General features: G+C 41.4%; 1 protein-coding gene across 1 annotated transcript in view; it reads left to right on the plus strand.

The window, feature by feature from the left end:
- The first annotated feature begins 3341 nt into the window (after window positions 1-3341).
- Window positions 3342-14801, plus strand: part of CTNNBL1 (catenin beta like 1) — a 159807-nt gene continuing 148347 nt past the window's right edge. The window contains exon 1 of the mRNA XM_024743133.1: window positions 3342-3490. Coding sequence (XP_024598901.1) covers window positions 3461-3490 — 30 coding nt within the window. The 5' untranslated portion in view covers window positions 3342-3460. The remainder of the gene's footprint in view (window positions 3491-14801) is intronic.

The raw sequence follows: 14801 nt of genomic DNA on the forward strand, positions 1-14801 counted from the left end.
GGAGGGAGGGACTGTCATAGATCTCATAGTCAACGAAGATGCCTGTGATGTGGTGACATTAAGCTGAGACCTGAAGGATGAGGGCCCCAAGCTTCATCCCCAGGGAGGTTCCCAAGGAATTATTAATAGACCTTTCCCATCAAGATAAAATCGAAATATCTTAATGTGGTATTCAAGATCCTCCATGGTGAGGATTGCTAGATAAAATACAGGATGCCCAGCTAAATCTGGATTTCAGATAAGCAACCAAAGGCTTTCAGTATGTTACTAAATATTGCACGGAACATATTTATACTAAAAATTTTCATTAACTGAAATTCAGACATGACTGGATGTCGTATTTTTATGTGCTAAGTGTGGCAAGTCTATGATCTTCCCCAGCCACCCTCTCCCGCCTTACTTCCCACCATTTCCTCCACGCACCCAATGCCCTGTCCAGCTCCTTGTCTTTGCTCATGCTGTTTCTTCTGCCCAGATCCCCCGTCTTTCCCCATGTCCTATTGGCAAACTCTTCTCATCCTTTAAACCCCAGTCCAAATGGCACCTCCACTGGGAAACCTTCCCTGGCAACTACATTATCCTTATTGCAGGATGCTCCCCAAACCTGGTTCTCATAGGGTTTTGCCTTATGATTGTATATTTTAAGGCCTGGCATCTACAAACACACAGACATGACTGAATGCCTGCTAAGGAAAGGGTATAAGGGTTGAGCTCATTTTTCCCCTCTCTACCCTCCCTCTCCCCCTATTCCCACTCAACTCCTCGTATTATTAAGGTCAAATATTGATTGAGTATTTTTCTGTGCCAGGCACCAAGCTAAGTGCTTTGCATGCAGCATCTCATATAAATTCCCCATAATCTTATGATGTAAATCCAGTTGAATCTCCATTTTGCAGGGGAGGCAATCAGGCACAGTCACTTGCCTCTGTTTCCACATCTGTAAAATGAAGATGACAACAATATCTTCCTCATTAACATCTTCTCCCCAACTAGAGTGTGGGTTCCAAGAGGGCAGAAACTTTTCTCTTTATAAGCTTCGATATCCTCAGAGCCTAGAATTGTGTCTGGCATTGAGTAGGCACTCAGTAAATACTTGTTGCATGAACGAATAAGTCACCTTACATATGAGGAGACTGCAACTTGGAGAGAGAGAAAGTAACTTGCCCGAGGGCACACAGGTAGTTGTGGTGGAACTTTGGCTAGAATCATAATCAGTGGTGTGTTGGTAAATGTTTAACAACCAGCTCTCTGAAAAACCAATAACCCTGATTTGTAGCATATGTTGATTTCCATAATGTAAATACCCCCTCCATGGCAGATTTCAAGCAACCAACCTGATGTCAATTGGCTCGCAAATTTCCTGAAAGTTTAACCATAGGATCTTGTACGCCTGTCTTACAGGCTGGCTCCAGATACCAAGAACTAGGACATAGTTCTAAAGGGTACACAGTTCCAAAGGGTACACTCCCATCATTGGTACTCTAGCCTGCCTCCCTGAATGAGGCACAGTCTACACTCACAGCTCAGTAGGAGGGGAAAAGACACTGAAATAACTCGGTTCAAAGCAGATTGCATGGGTGATTCTTAAAAACCATAAACCCAATCACAAAACTCCCCAGCTTAAAACCTTTCAATATCTTCCTCTTAGCAGAAAATCCAATCTCCTTACCATGACCCATGAGGCCCATTTGTGGAACCTCCCCCTGTACCAGGCACTGTATTAGGGTTTTTGTTGTACGATATAATGGTGAACATGACATACACAGTTCCTGCTCTCATTGAGCCTATGTCCAGTAAATGAGGCTGTCAATAAACAAGTAATTAACCGTTAAGCACAGATTGAGATACATGTTCAGTAGAGGAGGTGCTAGGAAAGAGAATAATGAGCAGAGTTTCCTTACTTGGACCGAAGATGAGTAGAGGAAGATTACTCTAAGAAAGTGACATTTGAGACCTGAAGGATGAGAAAGAGTTGGTCGAGGTGTGAGGTTAGTGGCTAGGCAGAAGAGGAGAGGATTTGGCAGTTTGAGGAATAAAAGTAATTTCTGTTATCATTGGAGATAGTGGAGGTGGGATGGGGAAGATGATTATAAATATTATGATGGTCTGAATGTTTGTGTTCCCCCCAAATTCATAAACTGAAATCCTAACTCCCAAGGTGATGGTATTAGGAAGTGAGGCTTTGGGGAGGTGAGTAGGTCCTAAGGGTAGAGTCTTCATGAATGGTTTTATATAAGAGGTGGGAGAAAACTCCCTCACCCCCTTCTGCCATATGAGGACACAGTGAGAAGGCACTGTCTGTGAACAGTAAAGCAGACCCTCACCAGACAAGGAACCTGCCAGCGCCTTGATCTAGGACTTCTCAGCCCCTAGAGCTGTGAGAAATAAATTTCTGTCGTTTATAAGCCAGCCAGTGTAGTTTTTTCATAGCAGCCTGAACAGACTAAGACAAATATCATGAACATGTAAAACAGGGGGCTAATGGCCAAGGGGGCTAAGAAGACAGAGACTTATTTAAATCCCAGGAGCTCAGATGCACTCTGAATTGTTCTCTTCCGATGATGGGCAACTTTCTCCTACAGAAAATCTTTTTACATCTCTTGGGTAGAAACAAGATCATCCAGTTTCTGGCCTTTGCACAGATGAATAAACAGAAGTCCAGACAGGGAAGTGTGATCACCAACAGTTTTGAAGGCAGTAATAGTTATATGGACTTGGACAATACATTTTCTGAGCCAGCACTGTCCAACAGAAATACAATGGAAGCTACAAAGGGAGCTACACGTGTAACTTACATTTTCTACTACCCACATTTAAAGAAGTAAAAAGAAATGGGTGAAATTAATTTTATATTTTATTTGACCCAATATACCCCAAATATTATTTCAACATGTAATTAATAGAAGTCTTAGAAATCCGATGGGTATTTTATTTACAATTATAGCACATTTTAATTCAAACTAGCCATAGCTCAAGCCCTCAGTAGCCACACGTGGTTAGTGGGTATAGTACTGGACAGTGCAGTTCAATGCCTCAGTTTCCTTATCTGCGAATTGAGGATAAAATGAGGGATAAAACTGCCTAGTCACTGAATGGATTATGAGAGCGCAAGGGAAACACCCTGCACGCCAGAGGCGCGTGATAAACCTTGGTTCCTTTCATCTTTTCTCTCACCGCACCGCCCTCCATCAAGTCTCCGCCCCCTTTCTCCGCCCCCTTCAGGCTCCGGGAGGAAGTAGTGCTGTCAAATGCAGCGCGCTTTACGGTAGTGTGGCCGTAAAGCCACACGTTTACCGCAGTGTGGCCGGCTCGCGCGACGCGAGCATTTTTACCTCATTGGCTCTGCGGCCCCTGCTCAAGGCGCTTTACAGCCGTGTGGCTGGAGCCGCCCATGTGGGGACCGCGGTTTGGTCGTGAGTGCAGGGAATCAGAGTAGGCGGTGTTGACTGAACCTGGAATCATGGACGTCGGCGAACTTCTGAGCTACCAGGTATGAGGGACGAGGAGGGCTGGGGGGACCGTCCTCTAACCCGGGCAGGAGTCGCAGGACCAGAGTCCCTTCATCTCATTTTCTCCCACCTCAGCCCCGGGTCCCCTCACGTTTCATGTCACCCGGGTCCTAGCCTCTGATTTCACGTAACTCCCTCGAATTTCTCCTGGGCTCTTTCAGTTTATTTCTTCCCAAGGCCCGGGCCCCTTCTCAACTAAAGGCTGGGCTCCTTCTCACCCTGCCCTGGGGCCTGGCTCACTTCAACTATTCTGAAGGCCCCAAACTATCTTTACAACCATCCCCCTTAAACTCTCTTCTCCAGTTATTGAGTTGGTGGTCGTGGTGGGAGAGCACTAGCCCTTCTTGCATTTGAGCCCCAGCTTCTTTACTGACCGGCTCTGTGGCTTTGGGACAAGTCCTGTCGCCCTCTTCGAGCCTCAGCTTTTGTATGTATAAAGTGGAGACAGTAATAGCTACCTATTAGGTTTGTTTCAGGCCTGTATCAACCAATGGATGTGAAAGCTGATTTTAAAGTGTGGAAAGCCGGACCTATGTTAATTGCAGTTATTGACAGATGTTTGACATTCCAGCATGGGATGGGTACCTCGGAATCTTCTTCTTGTCCCACTTGCTCGGAGTACTTGTGGGGAAACAGTGTCCCAGAAGGTAGAAAGGACTTGTCCAAAGTCACTCAACAAGTAAGAGCTGGGATTAGAGATGAGATCTTTTGGCTCCCAGCTCAACGTTTTTCCCCCACTTTTGACTTCCTAAATGTTCAGTATGGTAGCCACTAGCCACATATGGCTATCGAACACTTGAAATGGGACTAGTCTGAATTGAGAAGTACTCTAAGTGTCAAGTCACACTGGAATTTGAAGAATCAGTATTAAAAAAGTAAAATTTTTATATTGATTACATGATCATGTCGATTACTTTGATTATTGATCATAGTGATTAATTATATATTTCACCCATTACCCATATATTAATCATATATGGGTAATGGGTGAAATAAAATATATTCAAAATAAGTTTTACCTATTTCTGTTGACTTTTTAATGTAGCTGCTGGCCTTTTTGTGTCACTACTAAAGTTATATGTATAGCAGGCCTTACATTTCCATTGAACAGCTCTGCAGTAGAGAATAAGGGATTAAGAGCCATGAGTCGGAAGCCCTATGGCTTGGAATCTCTGTTTTGCTGCTAACTGGCTACTGTAACCTTGAGCAGAATACTTACCCTCTCTATGCCTCAGTTTTCTCATCTTGTAAATGGAGGCAAGAAGGTAGCTATCATATAAGTCTGTTTTGAAGCTGCTGTGAAATGTAAAGTGTTTAGCCCAATGCTTGTCAAAGAGTAAACGTTTGAAAAACGTTAGCAATTATATTCATGCAGTTCCCTCAGCCGGTATACATAGAACTGACCTTGGAAACTAGACATCGTGGGAAAGAACTTGTAAGCAATGGGAGGTATATAGCCAGGTGATTTCCTTTTTAAGACAGTAATAGGATGTGAAAGAAGAAAGGAAATAGGAGCGTTGTTGAATGAGTGGTTATATGCCTGTTTGGCCTACATATGAGCCCACTGACTCATAGAATATTAAAGCTAGAAGAGGTTCATTCATTTGCTCAACAAATATCTATTGAATATGTACTGCATCTACCGAGCATACAACATTGAACAAAACAGACAAGGTTCTTGCTTTTGTGGCGCTTATAATCTGGTGGGGAAGTAACAAGATAAGAAAGTAAACAAATGAGAAATTCAGATCGTGGTAAGTGCTTTGAAGGATACACAGGGTATACTATAGAGCTGTGCTGTTTGGTGTGGTAGCCACTGGTCACATGTTACTCTTGAACACTTGAAATGTGGCTAGTTAGAATTGAGATCCGCTACACCTGTAAAATACACACTGGATTTTCAAGATTTAGTATGAAAAAAGTGACTGTAAAATATATTAATTTTTATATTGATTCCATGCTGAAATGATAATACTTAGGATATGTTGGCTTAAAGAAAATTATTAAAATTAATATCATCTTCTTAAAAACTTTTTAAATGTGGCTACTAGAAAATTTAAAGTTAAATATGTGGCTTGTTTGTGGCCCTCAATATATTTTTATTGGACAGAGCTGCTAAAGATAACCGCTGGGAGCAGGAGACAGGGCCTATTATTTTAGATAATATGGTCTAGGAAGGACTTTGAGGAACGGACATTAAAGGACCAATGGTTGAGAAGGAGCCAATCGTGAAAAGCGCAGAATAATCAAGGCAGGGGGAATGAATAGCAGGTACACAGGCTGTGAGTTGTTAAAATAGAAGCTGGTGCAGCCTGTTAGAGGATCAGGAAGAGGACTGATGTAGCTGGAACTTGGTGAATGAGCAGGGGAATGATAAGCGATAAGGTTGGAGAAGTAGGCAGATGACAGACTATGTAGGCCTTCCTGTGGGCCACGAAAAGGAATTTGAATTTTATTTTGAGAAATCTTATAGATAACCTCATTCAGCCCACATATTTATAAATGAAAAGTGAACTCCATTTCGGTAAGGGACGTCCCTGAGGTTGTGGGCCAAGGTAGTGACAAGAGTCGAAACCAGAATCCTGATCTTATTTCCAGCTCTGTTCATTCCCCACATGCGCTACTCATGCACTTTTCTGTCTGTAAGATCAGTGCCCACTTTTCCTGTTCCTAAAAGATGGTACAGTCTAGAATCTAGTCCATAATAAATGCTCCCATCCTCTTGTAGAAAGTCATGAGGATTACCTGAGTTAATGGACGCAAAAGCTCTTTGAAAACTAATTTTTTATAGACATGAAAGATGCATTGCATGCCTGCATCATTTCTCTAAATCCTTATAACAACCCTATGAAGAAGGTACTGTTTTAAATCCCTGTTGTACAGATGGGGGAACTGAGGTACAAAAAAGTGCCTGCCTCAGAGTTGGAGTTCCTAACCACTGTGCTGTGCTGAACTAAAGTGCTTTCAGATATGTTCTTACATTAATTCTCAGCATGCCCTTTGAGGTAGGTGGCATGCCTATTTTATAGAAAAGGAAACTCAAACTAGAGAGGTCAGTTACCAGTCCAAGATGAAACAGCCAGTAAGGAGCAGAGCCAGAACTGGAACCAACCGAATACCCAAATCTAGTTTTCCAATTTTAAAAACTTTTAAAGTTGAAGTATGGTATATGTATAGAAGAATGCATAAATCTTAAGTGCTTTTGATTATACTTGTCATTTACAAAGTAGACTCGATATGACCACTAAAGTTCATTTCTCAGGGACAAAGGTGGTCTGATTTGAACATCCCCACCCCCAGAGTTTGAGTCAGTAAGTCTCCCATGGGACCTTAGAATTTGCATTTCTAACAAGATTCCAGGTGATGCTTAAGCTGCTGGTCCAGGGACCACACTTTGAGACCTACCCCTGGTCTAGAATGATCTACATTCCTCTTAAAATCTTCTCTGAGACATTCACCTCCCTTCTCATGGCCATTAGTTCGCAGTATTTTGAGCTTAAGTTATACTTTGCCCTGCCATCTCAGATACTGAGAGCAAATCACTTAATCTTTCTGGGCCTCAGTTTCCTTATATGCCTAATGAGGGGATTAGGTAAGTTTCTCTGAGGTCCCTTCTAGCTTTAAAATTCTGTGATACTGATTATTTAGGCGAAGAGCTCCAGAGATTTCAAGGGATAAGAAAAGCTTGATGCAGAAGAATGAATTGGGGCTGAAAATCTGGGAGATTTGAGTTTTAATCCTACCTTTATCATTATTTATCTGGGTGATTCAGGATAAGTCACTTCCCTTCTCTGTACATCATTTTTCTCATCACTGTAAAATGAGGAGATTGAGCTATATGACTTCTGGTTCTTTCTTTTCCTAAAATTCAGAGACTAAGGTAAATAAAGAAAATATGTAATGCCAAAAATGTTTATTAAAAGTATTTGACATTTTTTTGGATGCCTTCTAAATTTCACTTTTGGAGCAACTTGGTGGGAAGATTCCAGTTTTCTGCTGAGATTGGTTCTTCTAGTAAATAGAGTTAGGCAGCAAGTGCCTCAGTATATGCCTTATATCCTTGACATATGTTAACTATTCATTTGAAAAGACAGGAGAATTACAGTGTGGACAGGTGGTGGTGGAAAAAGTCTTAAAGAGGAAACCAGTTATGTTCCCAATATGGAAATGTACTTTTTTGATGCCTTTGGGCTTAGACATCTCATCAAGAAGTGTGCCCAGCAGTGCCTTGGCTGAGAAGTTTCTGCTGCGTAGGCACGTATATGAACTCCAGGGCATTCTCATTAATACTGATTCCACAGATGTCTGGAAAAAGTTCTTACCTTTGAAGTTTTGCAATAAAGAATTCACATTTAGTGCAGTTTGGCTCATTGGGAATGACTTATTTTGTGACATGAGAAGTATTCTCTTTGAGGCAGATTGGGGTCAGGGACCCTTGGTTTTGGCAATATTGCAGGCACCCACTTGACCCTCTTGTCACCTATCAGTCAGTAATATAGCATTTCCTTGGATTGCAGGGGCTTATTGGAATCTATAATCTTTCTCCTTTTCCCTTCTTATTTCTTTCTTTTGAAGTAAAAAATTTTGATGACAATAATCTGACAGGAATAGTATTAAAGTATTCAAGAAAAGGGAAACTGCTACCCTAATCCAATAAAATATTTTTATATTCCCACAGTCCTTATGTATTTTGCATGGCTGTAACCATTGTATACATACTGTTTTGTGTTCTGTGCTTTAATTTAACATTGCCAGAAATATTTTGTGTTTCTACATAGTCTTCATGTTGTTTTTAATGTTTACATACTTTTTGCTCAAGTCATAGACCATCCATTTTTCCCTAAATTGCTCCTCTATAATCGAGTACTTAGGTGGTTTCCAGATTTTGTTCTTGGAGATAATATTGCAGTGAACTTCTTTATTCATGTGGCATTTTTCCCCTCACATCTGTCGTTAGTAATTATCACGTGCCATCATCTCCTGTGCGAAGTATTGCATGGGCTAAAATGATTAAGATATGGTCTTGGACCTTAAAGAATTCATAGTTAAGGAGCGAGACAGACCTTTCAACAACTAACTGTATGAATAAAGTATTATGGGAACACAATGGAAGGAACGATTGGATGTGCCTGGAGAGGGGATGTATTGCTGGGAATGGATTTGGTTTGGTCATTGAGGAAAAGGAGATGACATTGGAATCTCAGCCCTGATGAATGAATAGAAATTCTGTGGGTACTGAAGGAGGCTGAGGAGAGTCATTCTTGACTAGGATTAGTGACAGCAAAAGCATGGGAGTGAAATGTTCAGAGCATTGAGTGAATGGAGCGGAGTGGCAGGAGATGATGGGGTGGCCTCAGCTGCAGGTATGTCAGGCAATACACAGTGCTCATGTGGAAGTAATCCTTTATCAGTTTACAGCGCTAACAATAGTGTGTGTTCCAGTTTTACTGCAATCTCGATACTACTAGTTGTCATAATTTAATTTTTTCTCATTAATATAGTAGGTATAGGGGCTTCCTGGTGGCGCAGTGGTTGGGAGTCCGCCTGCCGATGCAGGGGACGCGGGTTCGTGCCCCGGTCCGGGAAGATCCCACGTGCCCTGGAGCGGCTGGGCCCGTGAGCCATGGTCGCTGGGCCTGCGCGTCCAGAGCCTGTGCTCCGCAACGGGAGAGGCCGCGGCAGTGAGAGGCCCGCGTGCCGCAAAAAAAAAAAAAATATATATATAGTAGGTATATAAAGTGTTAGTTCATTTGCTTTAATAAGCATTTTTCCCTTGCATGTGTTTATTGTTTGTACTTATTATCTGCTTTTTTTTCTTAGGGTTGTGTTGTAGCTTATAACTGAGCTTTTCTGTTCTGTTTTTTTGTCAATGGTGTGTGTATAAGAAACATTATTGGAAGCCGGGACACTTGTGCTCAAATATATCTTTCATTCTTTGGTATCCCCATTTTACCTCTAACTCTGTGGATATTGTCATAATCATGATGTCACTTTAGAGCATCATGAAATAGGCTCTTTTGGCATGACAGTTTAGTGCTTTCTGAAGTTACTTATTGTTAGTGGGACTATAAGTAACGAATAAATTGCTATTCTTATTGATATTCCCACTTCAGGGTGTTTTCTGTTTCATCTTCTGAGTGACATTTTTTCTTAAGTTCACTTCCTCCCTTTGCAAACTTATCTTCTCTTTTTCCCGTGATGAGTTCTTTTCATACTCGCAAAATACATTGTATTTTTGTGCCCCCTTGCACCCTAGGCAGTGAACTGAGAGGCAGGGACCAGCACCTAGAGAGTGTCTCTCTGCTAGTTGATGCCTAATAAATCATTGTTTAATGATTGAGTGAATGAACCAGTATGTGCCTTCAAATATGCTCTTTTGGAAAGCTTTTGTTCTAATATCTTGTCTGCTTGCTGGCTTGTATCTCTTTGCTTTCATGTTAGACTTCAAGAAAGTTGGATTCAAATCCGTTACCTCAGTTACTGAATTGTCCTTCCCTGTGCTGTACAGAGGACCTTGTTGTGTATCTATTTTATATATAATAGTTTGTATCTGCTAATCCCAAACTTCTTATTTATCCCTTCCCCACACCCTTTCCCCTTTGGTAACCATAATTTGTTTTCTATGTCTGTGAGTCTGTTTCTGTTTTGTAAATAAGTTCATTTGTATCATATTTTATATTCTACATATAAGTGATATCATATAGTATTGTCTTTGATTTACTTCACTTAGTATGATAACCTCTAGAGCCTCATTTTTTTTTTTAACATCTTTCTTGGAGTATAATTGCTTTACAATGGTGTGTTAGTTTCTGCTTTATAACAAAGTGAATCAAGAGCCTCTTCACTAGAATTTTATTCTATAACCTGGTTCCTCATCTTAGAGGAATCATCCATTCTTTTGTCTTTCAGCATCTTTATGTAAACTCTTAGCTCACTAGTCCTGATTTAGGTTTCATGTGACTACTGAACATTCTGACTGTATGCTCTGGTATAATTCTCTGCATCTCTCCACCCGCCCCCTCATCACCTACCCCCAATTCTGCTTTTTAGTCAAGGGTGTAGCTGTCCAGCAGACTTGAAAAAAGCCCTGGAGCTAGTTCTCAAAGATGAAGGGGCTTAAAGTTGAAAGGCAAAGTTCTTTTCCTCATGGAAAATACAAACTCTTGAGCAAAGGGCTAGCTCTTTTCTCAGGAGTCAGGAGGGTGTTAGGATCTGAAAATGCGTAAGTCACAGTTCTTGCTTTCATGGAGCTTACAGTCTAAGGGGGAGCATCCCACAGATTTGAGAATTGATAATCCAGTACACAGTGCCATTGCATGAGCAAGATGTGGTGGCCTAGAGGCAGGAGCAGCCCTGCCGTTGGGAACTTGGGAAGGCTTTGCAGGGGAATTGTTGCTTCTTCAGGAGCCTTTTCTCTATCCCTTCTTTTCTATTTCAGTTGCCGCCATCTTAGTTTAGACTCCTGGGACTTTGTCAAATAATTAGCTTTCTAGTTTGTCTTCATGTTTTTCTTTGTGGATCTCATATTGGCACGATGAATGTGGGTTTATTTCCTCTGTGTGCCAACAGAACACCCTTCTCTGGTCTAGACTCCAGTCCTACCTATTTCAGCTTCCTTGGAGATAGGTCTTATTGAGATGCCTAAATTTGGAGGTGAATTTGAGGAACACAGCCATACCTTTCTTCAGTCTCTCACTAAGTGTCACTGTTTAAATTGGGGGGTTGCATTTATAAGACCCCAGTAGAGAAGTTTTCACATGTATAAATGACTACATTGTAGAATGTGGATGGTTCAAGATAGCTTGTTAGCACTGTCGGAGAAAATAATTCAAAATACATGCCTTTCTGAGTGTGCCCATTTTAGACGTCTTTTAATGTTTAGTGTAGTGGATGAACAATAACTCTGGGTCAGGCAGACTGCTGCCTGTGTTTGAATCCCACCTCTGCTACTTGGTAGCTATGTGACCTTGGGTCACTTAATTAACCTCTTTAAGCCTCAGGCCTTCATCTTTAAAATGCAGATTATATAATAGTGTCTGTCTCTGCGCCACCATCTTTTAAAAAATCTCCACTTTACCATCTTTTTCTTAAAGATGCAGGATTAAATGAGTCAGTGTGGGTAGTGCTAAGTAGTATAGTGCCTGACACATGGTAAGTGCCCAGTACATGCTAGCTGTCAATTTTTATTATTGATATAATTATAAAAACACATATGGTATAGCAAAAGGAAAAAATGTTTTTCTCGAATTCTGCAAAGCTGCCTTAGTATTCCCAAGGTCACTGGTGTCTTGGAGATTAAGGTTTAGAATGCTATAAAAGGAAGTGAGAACAGTTTGTCACGCACACATTCCACAGTATAGAACTGTTCTCAGTAGATTAAAGTATAACCGTATTCTACCACAGTTAGCAGACATTGATATCAAGGATTATGTCATCAAAACAGTAATTCTTTTCCCCAGGTCGCTTCAATATTACTAAGATATCTCAGTTTTCCTCTTTTCTAGGGCCAGGAATCTCATTTACAAATTACTCCTTTCTTTTTCTTTTTTTCCTTTAATGTTCCTAAAGGAAGTGATTGGTTTTGGTCTGAGTCTTGTATAGCTGTAGGGAAAATGGAATTAGGAGAAAGTATAGCAGGGATACTCTTAGCTTCTCCAAGGCCAGCCATCTGATTCTAGTATTTCAGCTGAATAGTTCAAGAACATTTTCTTTTCCACAGAGTTCCAGGAGTGAGTGATCTGAAAGTGTGTTGGCCTAAACTTTGGAACCCCAGCTCCACTGTGGGTTGGTGAACAAACTAGATTACCTTCATCCTGAGTTCAGCGAAAGATCTAGTGAGACTACCACAGTGCATTTTCATCTCTTAACTCATTTTAGATGATCAGTTTCCTGTAAGCAGATTGTCTGCTTTGGCTCCTTAGACTTCCCGTCACCTACCCAGCAGTATCCAAAGTCAGTGACTGAACTGAGAAGGATTTGAGGTCAAGCACAGAGTATTACGATGCCTCTCTCTGACTGCGTCTGACTATGTTCCGAAGGCAGGTGTGATCAGTTATTGAACACTTTGGCATTATTCATGTGCTTATTCTGTTAGTACATAAAATTGAGGATTAATTACATTTTTATTTGACACCCCCCCCCAGTTAAGAGTAACTAAGTTTAAAATTACTTTTGGAATCTTTAATAGACTTAACCATTAATAGTACATCAGTTCTCTGCTGGTGTTTTGTATGTTTCTAGGGCATTATGACACATGCTCACCGTCAGGCTGTGAGCCAATCCAGATTTTCAAGGGCTAGTAAACTTCATTCAGATTAGTAATCCATATCGAGCCTTTCATTTTTAAATTATTCAAAAAATTTATTAAATGCCTACTAAATGCAGGATGTTGTACTAGGCATCAGGAATAGAGTGATACACAAGACAGTTGCTGTCCCTTGTCTTTATAGAACTTATACCCAGGGAGGCAAGACAGAAAATATACAAGAAAAACAAATACAAATAAATAAGAACACCTAAACATGCAAACAAATAGTACTAGAGAAACAAAAACAAGATATTTTAAATAGAGATATGAAGGGAAAAATGGGCTGATGTAATTGAATGATTGGGGATCATCAGAAGGTTCCAGAAGGCCTCTCTGAGGAGGTAACATTTGAGCTGAGAATGAATAATGGGAAGGATCCAGCCACATGAAGAGCTGTGGGAACAGCAATGTGAGCCAAGGGGAAAACCACTACAAAAGTCCTAAGGTGGGACCAAGCTTGTCATGTTTGAGGCAGTATGGCCTAGAGCATGACGAGTGAGGCGGGGACCGAGATAAGGACGGAGAGGTCTGCTGTGGGGAGGATGGGAAGCCCTAAAATGTTTAGATGTTATTGTTGGTACATTGGGAAACCATTAGGGGTTTTAAGCTGTGGACTGACACAGTTTGGTTAAGTTTTAAAAGATCACTGCCTCTGCCGAATGGAGAATAGATTGTAGGGGAGCAAATCTGGCCAGCTTAATCGTTCCAAGGGGATAGAATTCACCTTTGTGCTGTGGAAGGCCGCAGCTGAAGCTGTGCTCTCCCTAGAATAATTGCTTTCCCGCCTAGGTTGTTTTCAGAATTTCCCAGTTCTAAACATTTAATCTGGGTTCTGGCTTAATCAAGAAGCAACACTCTCCTAGTGCCAGGCTTGGCACAGAAAATGTGGGCTTGGTGCCTTTTGTTGAGCACCCTGGCCTGGAGAGAATGAAGAAAGCAGCCTCTGGTAGACCTGAGGACAGTGCAGCTGACCCTCAGTACCTGGTAACTTGTAGGAAGCTTTGGAATCCATAAACTTCATGTGCTTCTGCAAAACAGTTGCAGATGGTCTGGACTGATGATTAAATATCACCCACTGTTTTGCCCAGATCTGCTGTGGCCATCCTCTCTATGTCTGGTTTTACATTACAGTGGGTAGGTAATTAAAGGGGCGTAGTCATTTCTGGTTACTTCCAGGACATCTTTTTTAGTTGGCTTGGGGGGAATTTCAGTTTCTGCCAGTTGTATAAGTGACTGCAGTGAGCAGTGCCTGTGAATGGCTACTTGTTGTTTTCAAAATTAAAAAAAAAATTAAAAAGAACTCTCTCTAATGAAGGGGAATACTTGCCTGCCTTTGCTGTCTGCTGATTCTCCCGTGGGAGTTCTGCCATCAGACTTGTCAGAGTTAGTTGGTAGGGACTTTTTTGTCCTGAGTTAGCACATAGAGATCTGAAAGGGCAGAGATTAACACAAATTAGCAGTGGTACAAGCATATCCGCAGAGGAACAGATTTCCTTCTGACCAGAAGTGCCGTTGCTGGGCACCACCTAATTTTCTGTGCATCTCTTACCACTGATGAGAGGAGGATGACAGGACTTCTCAGCAAATAAAAAGAATTACTTAAGCACCACTTGAGTTGGGCAGTTTTTACAAGACTTGAGAGTTTCAAAGGCCCTCAGTCTGCTTAGCCTGCCAATGTAGTCACTGAATATTATCTCCCTGGCTTCTCACTGGGGGATCCTTACACCTCATTCAGCGTAGTGAACTTGGAGAGACAGAAATTCCGATTCTTGTACCTCATTTTTTTCTTTTTCCAAAGATTTCTTCTTCCATCCCCACAGAACTTATTAGGACACAGAAGGCCCAGTGGCGGAAAAAGAGATGGCATTTGCCTTCTGGCTGACATGACTTGTGCTAGTGGTTGGTGGGGATTCCATAATGAAGATTGCAAATCACTTTCCATATTCCTGGAGCCTGTCCCATAATTAGAGGATTAAACATTTTGT

Source organism: Neophocaena asiaeorientalis, unplaced genomic scaffold (genome assembly GCF_003031525.2).
Source record: "Neophocaena asiaeorientalis asiaeorientalis breed wild unplaced genomic scaffold, Neophocaena_asiaeorientalis_V1.1 scaffold82, whole genome shotgun sequence".
Lineage (NCBI taxonomy): Eukaryota > Metazoa > Chordata > Mammalia > Artiodactyla > Phocoenidae > Neophocaena > Neophocaena asiaeorientalis.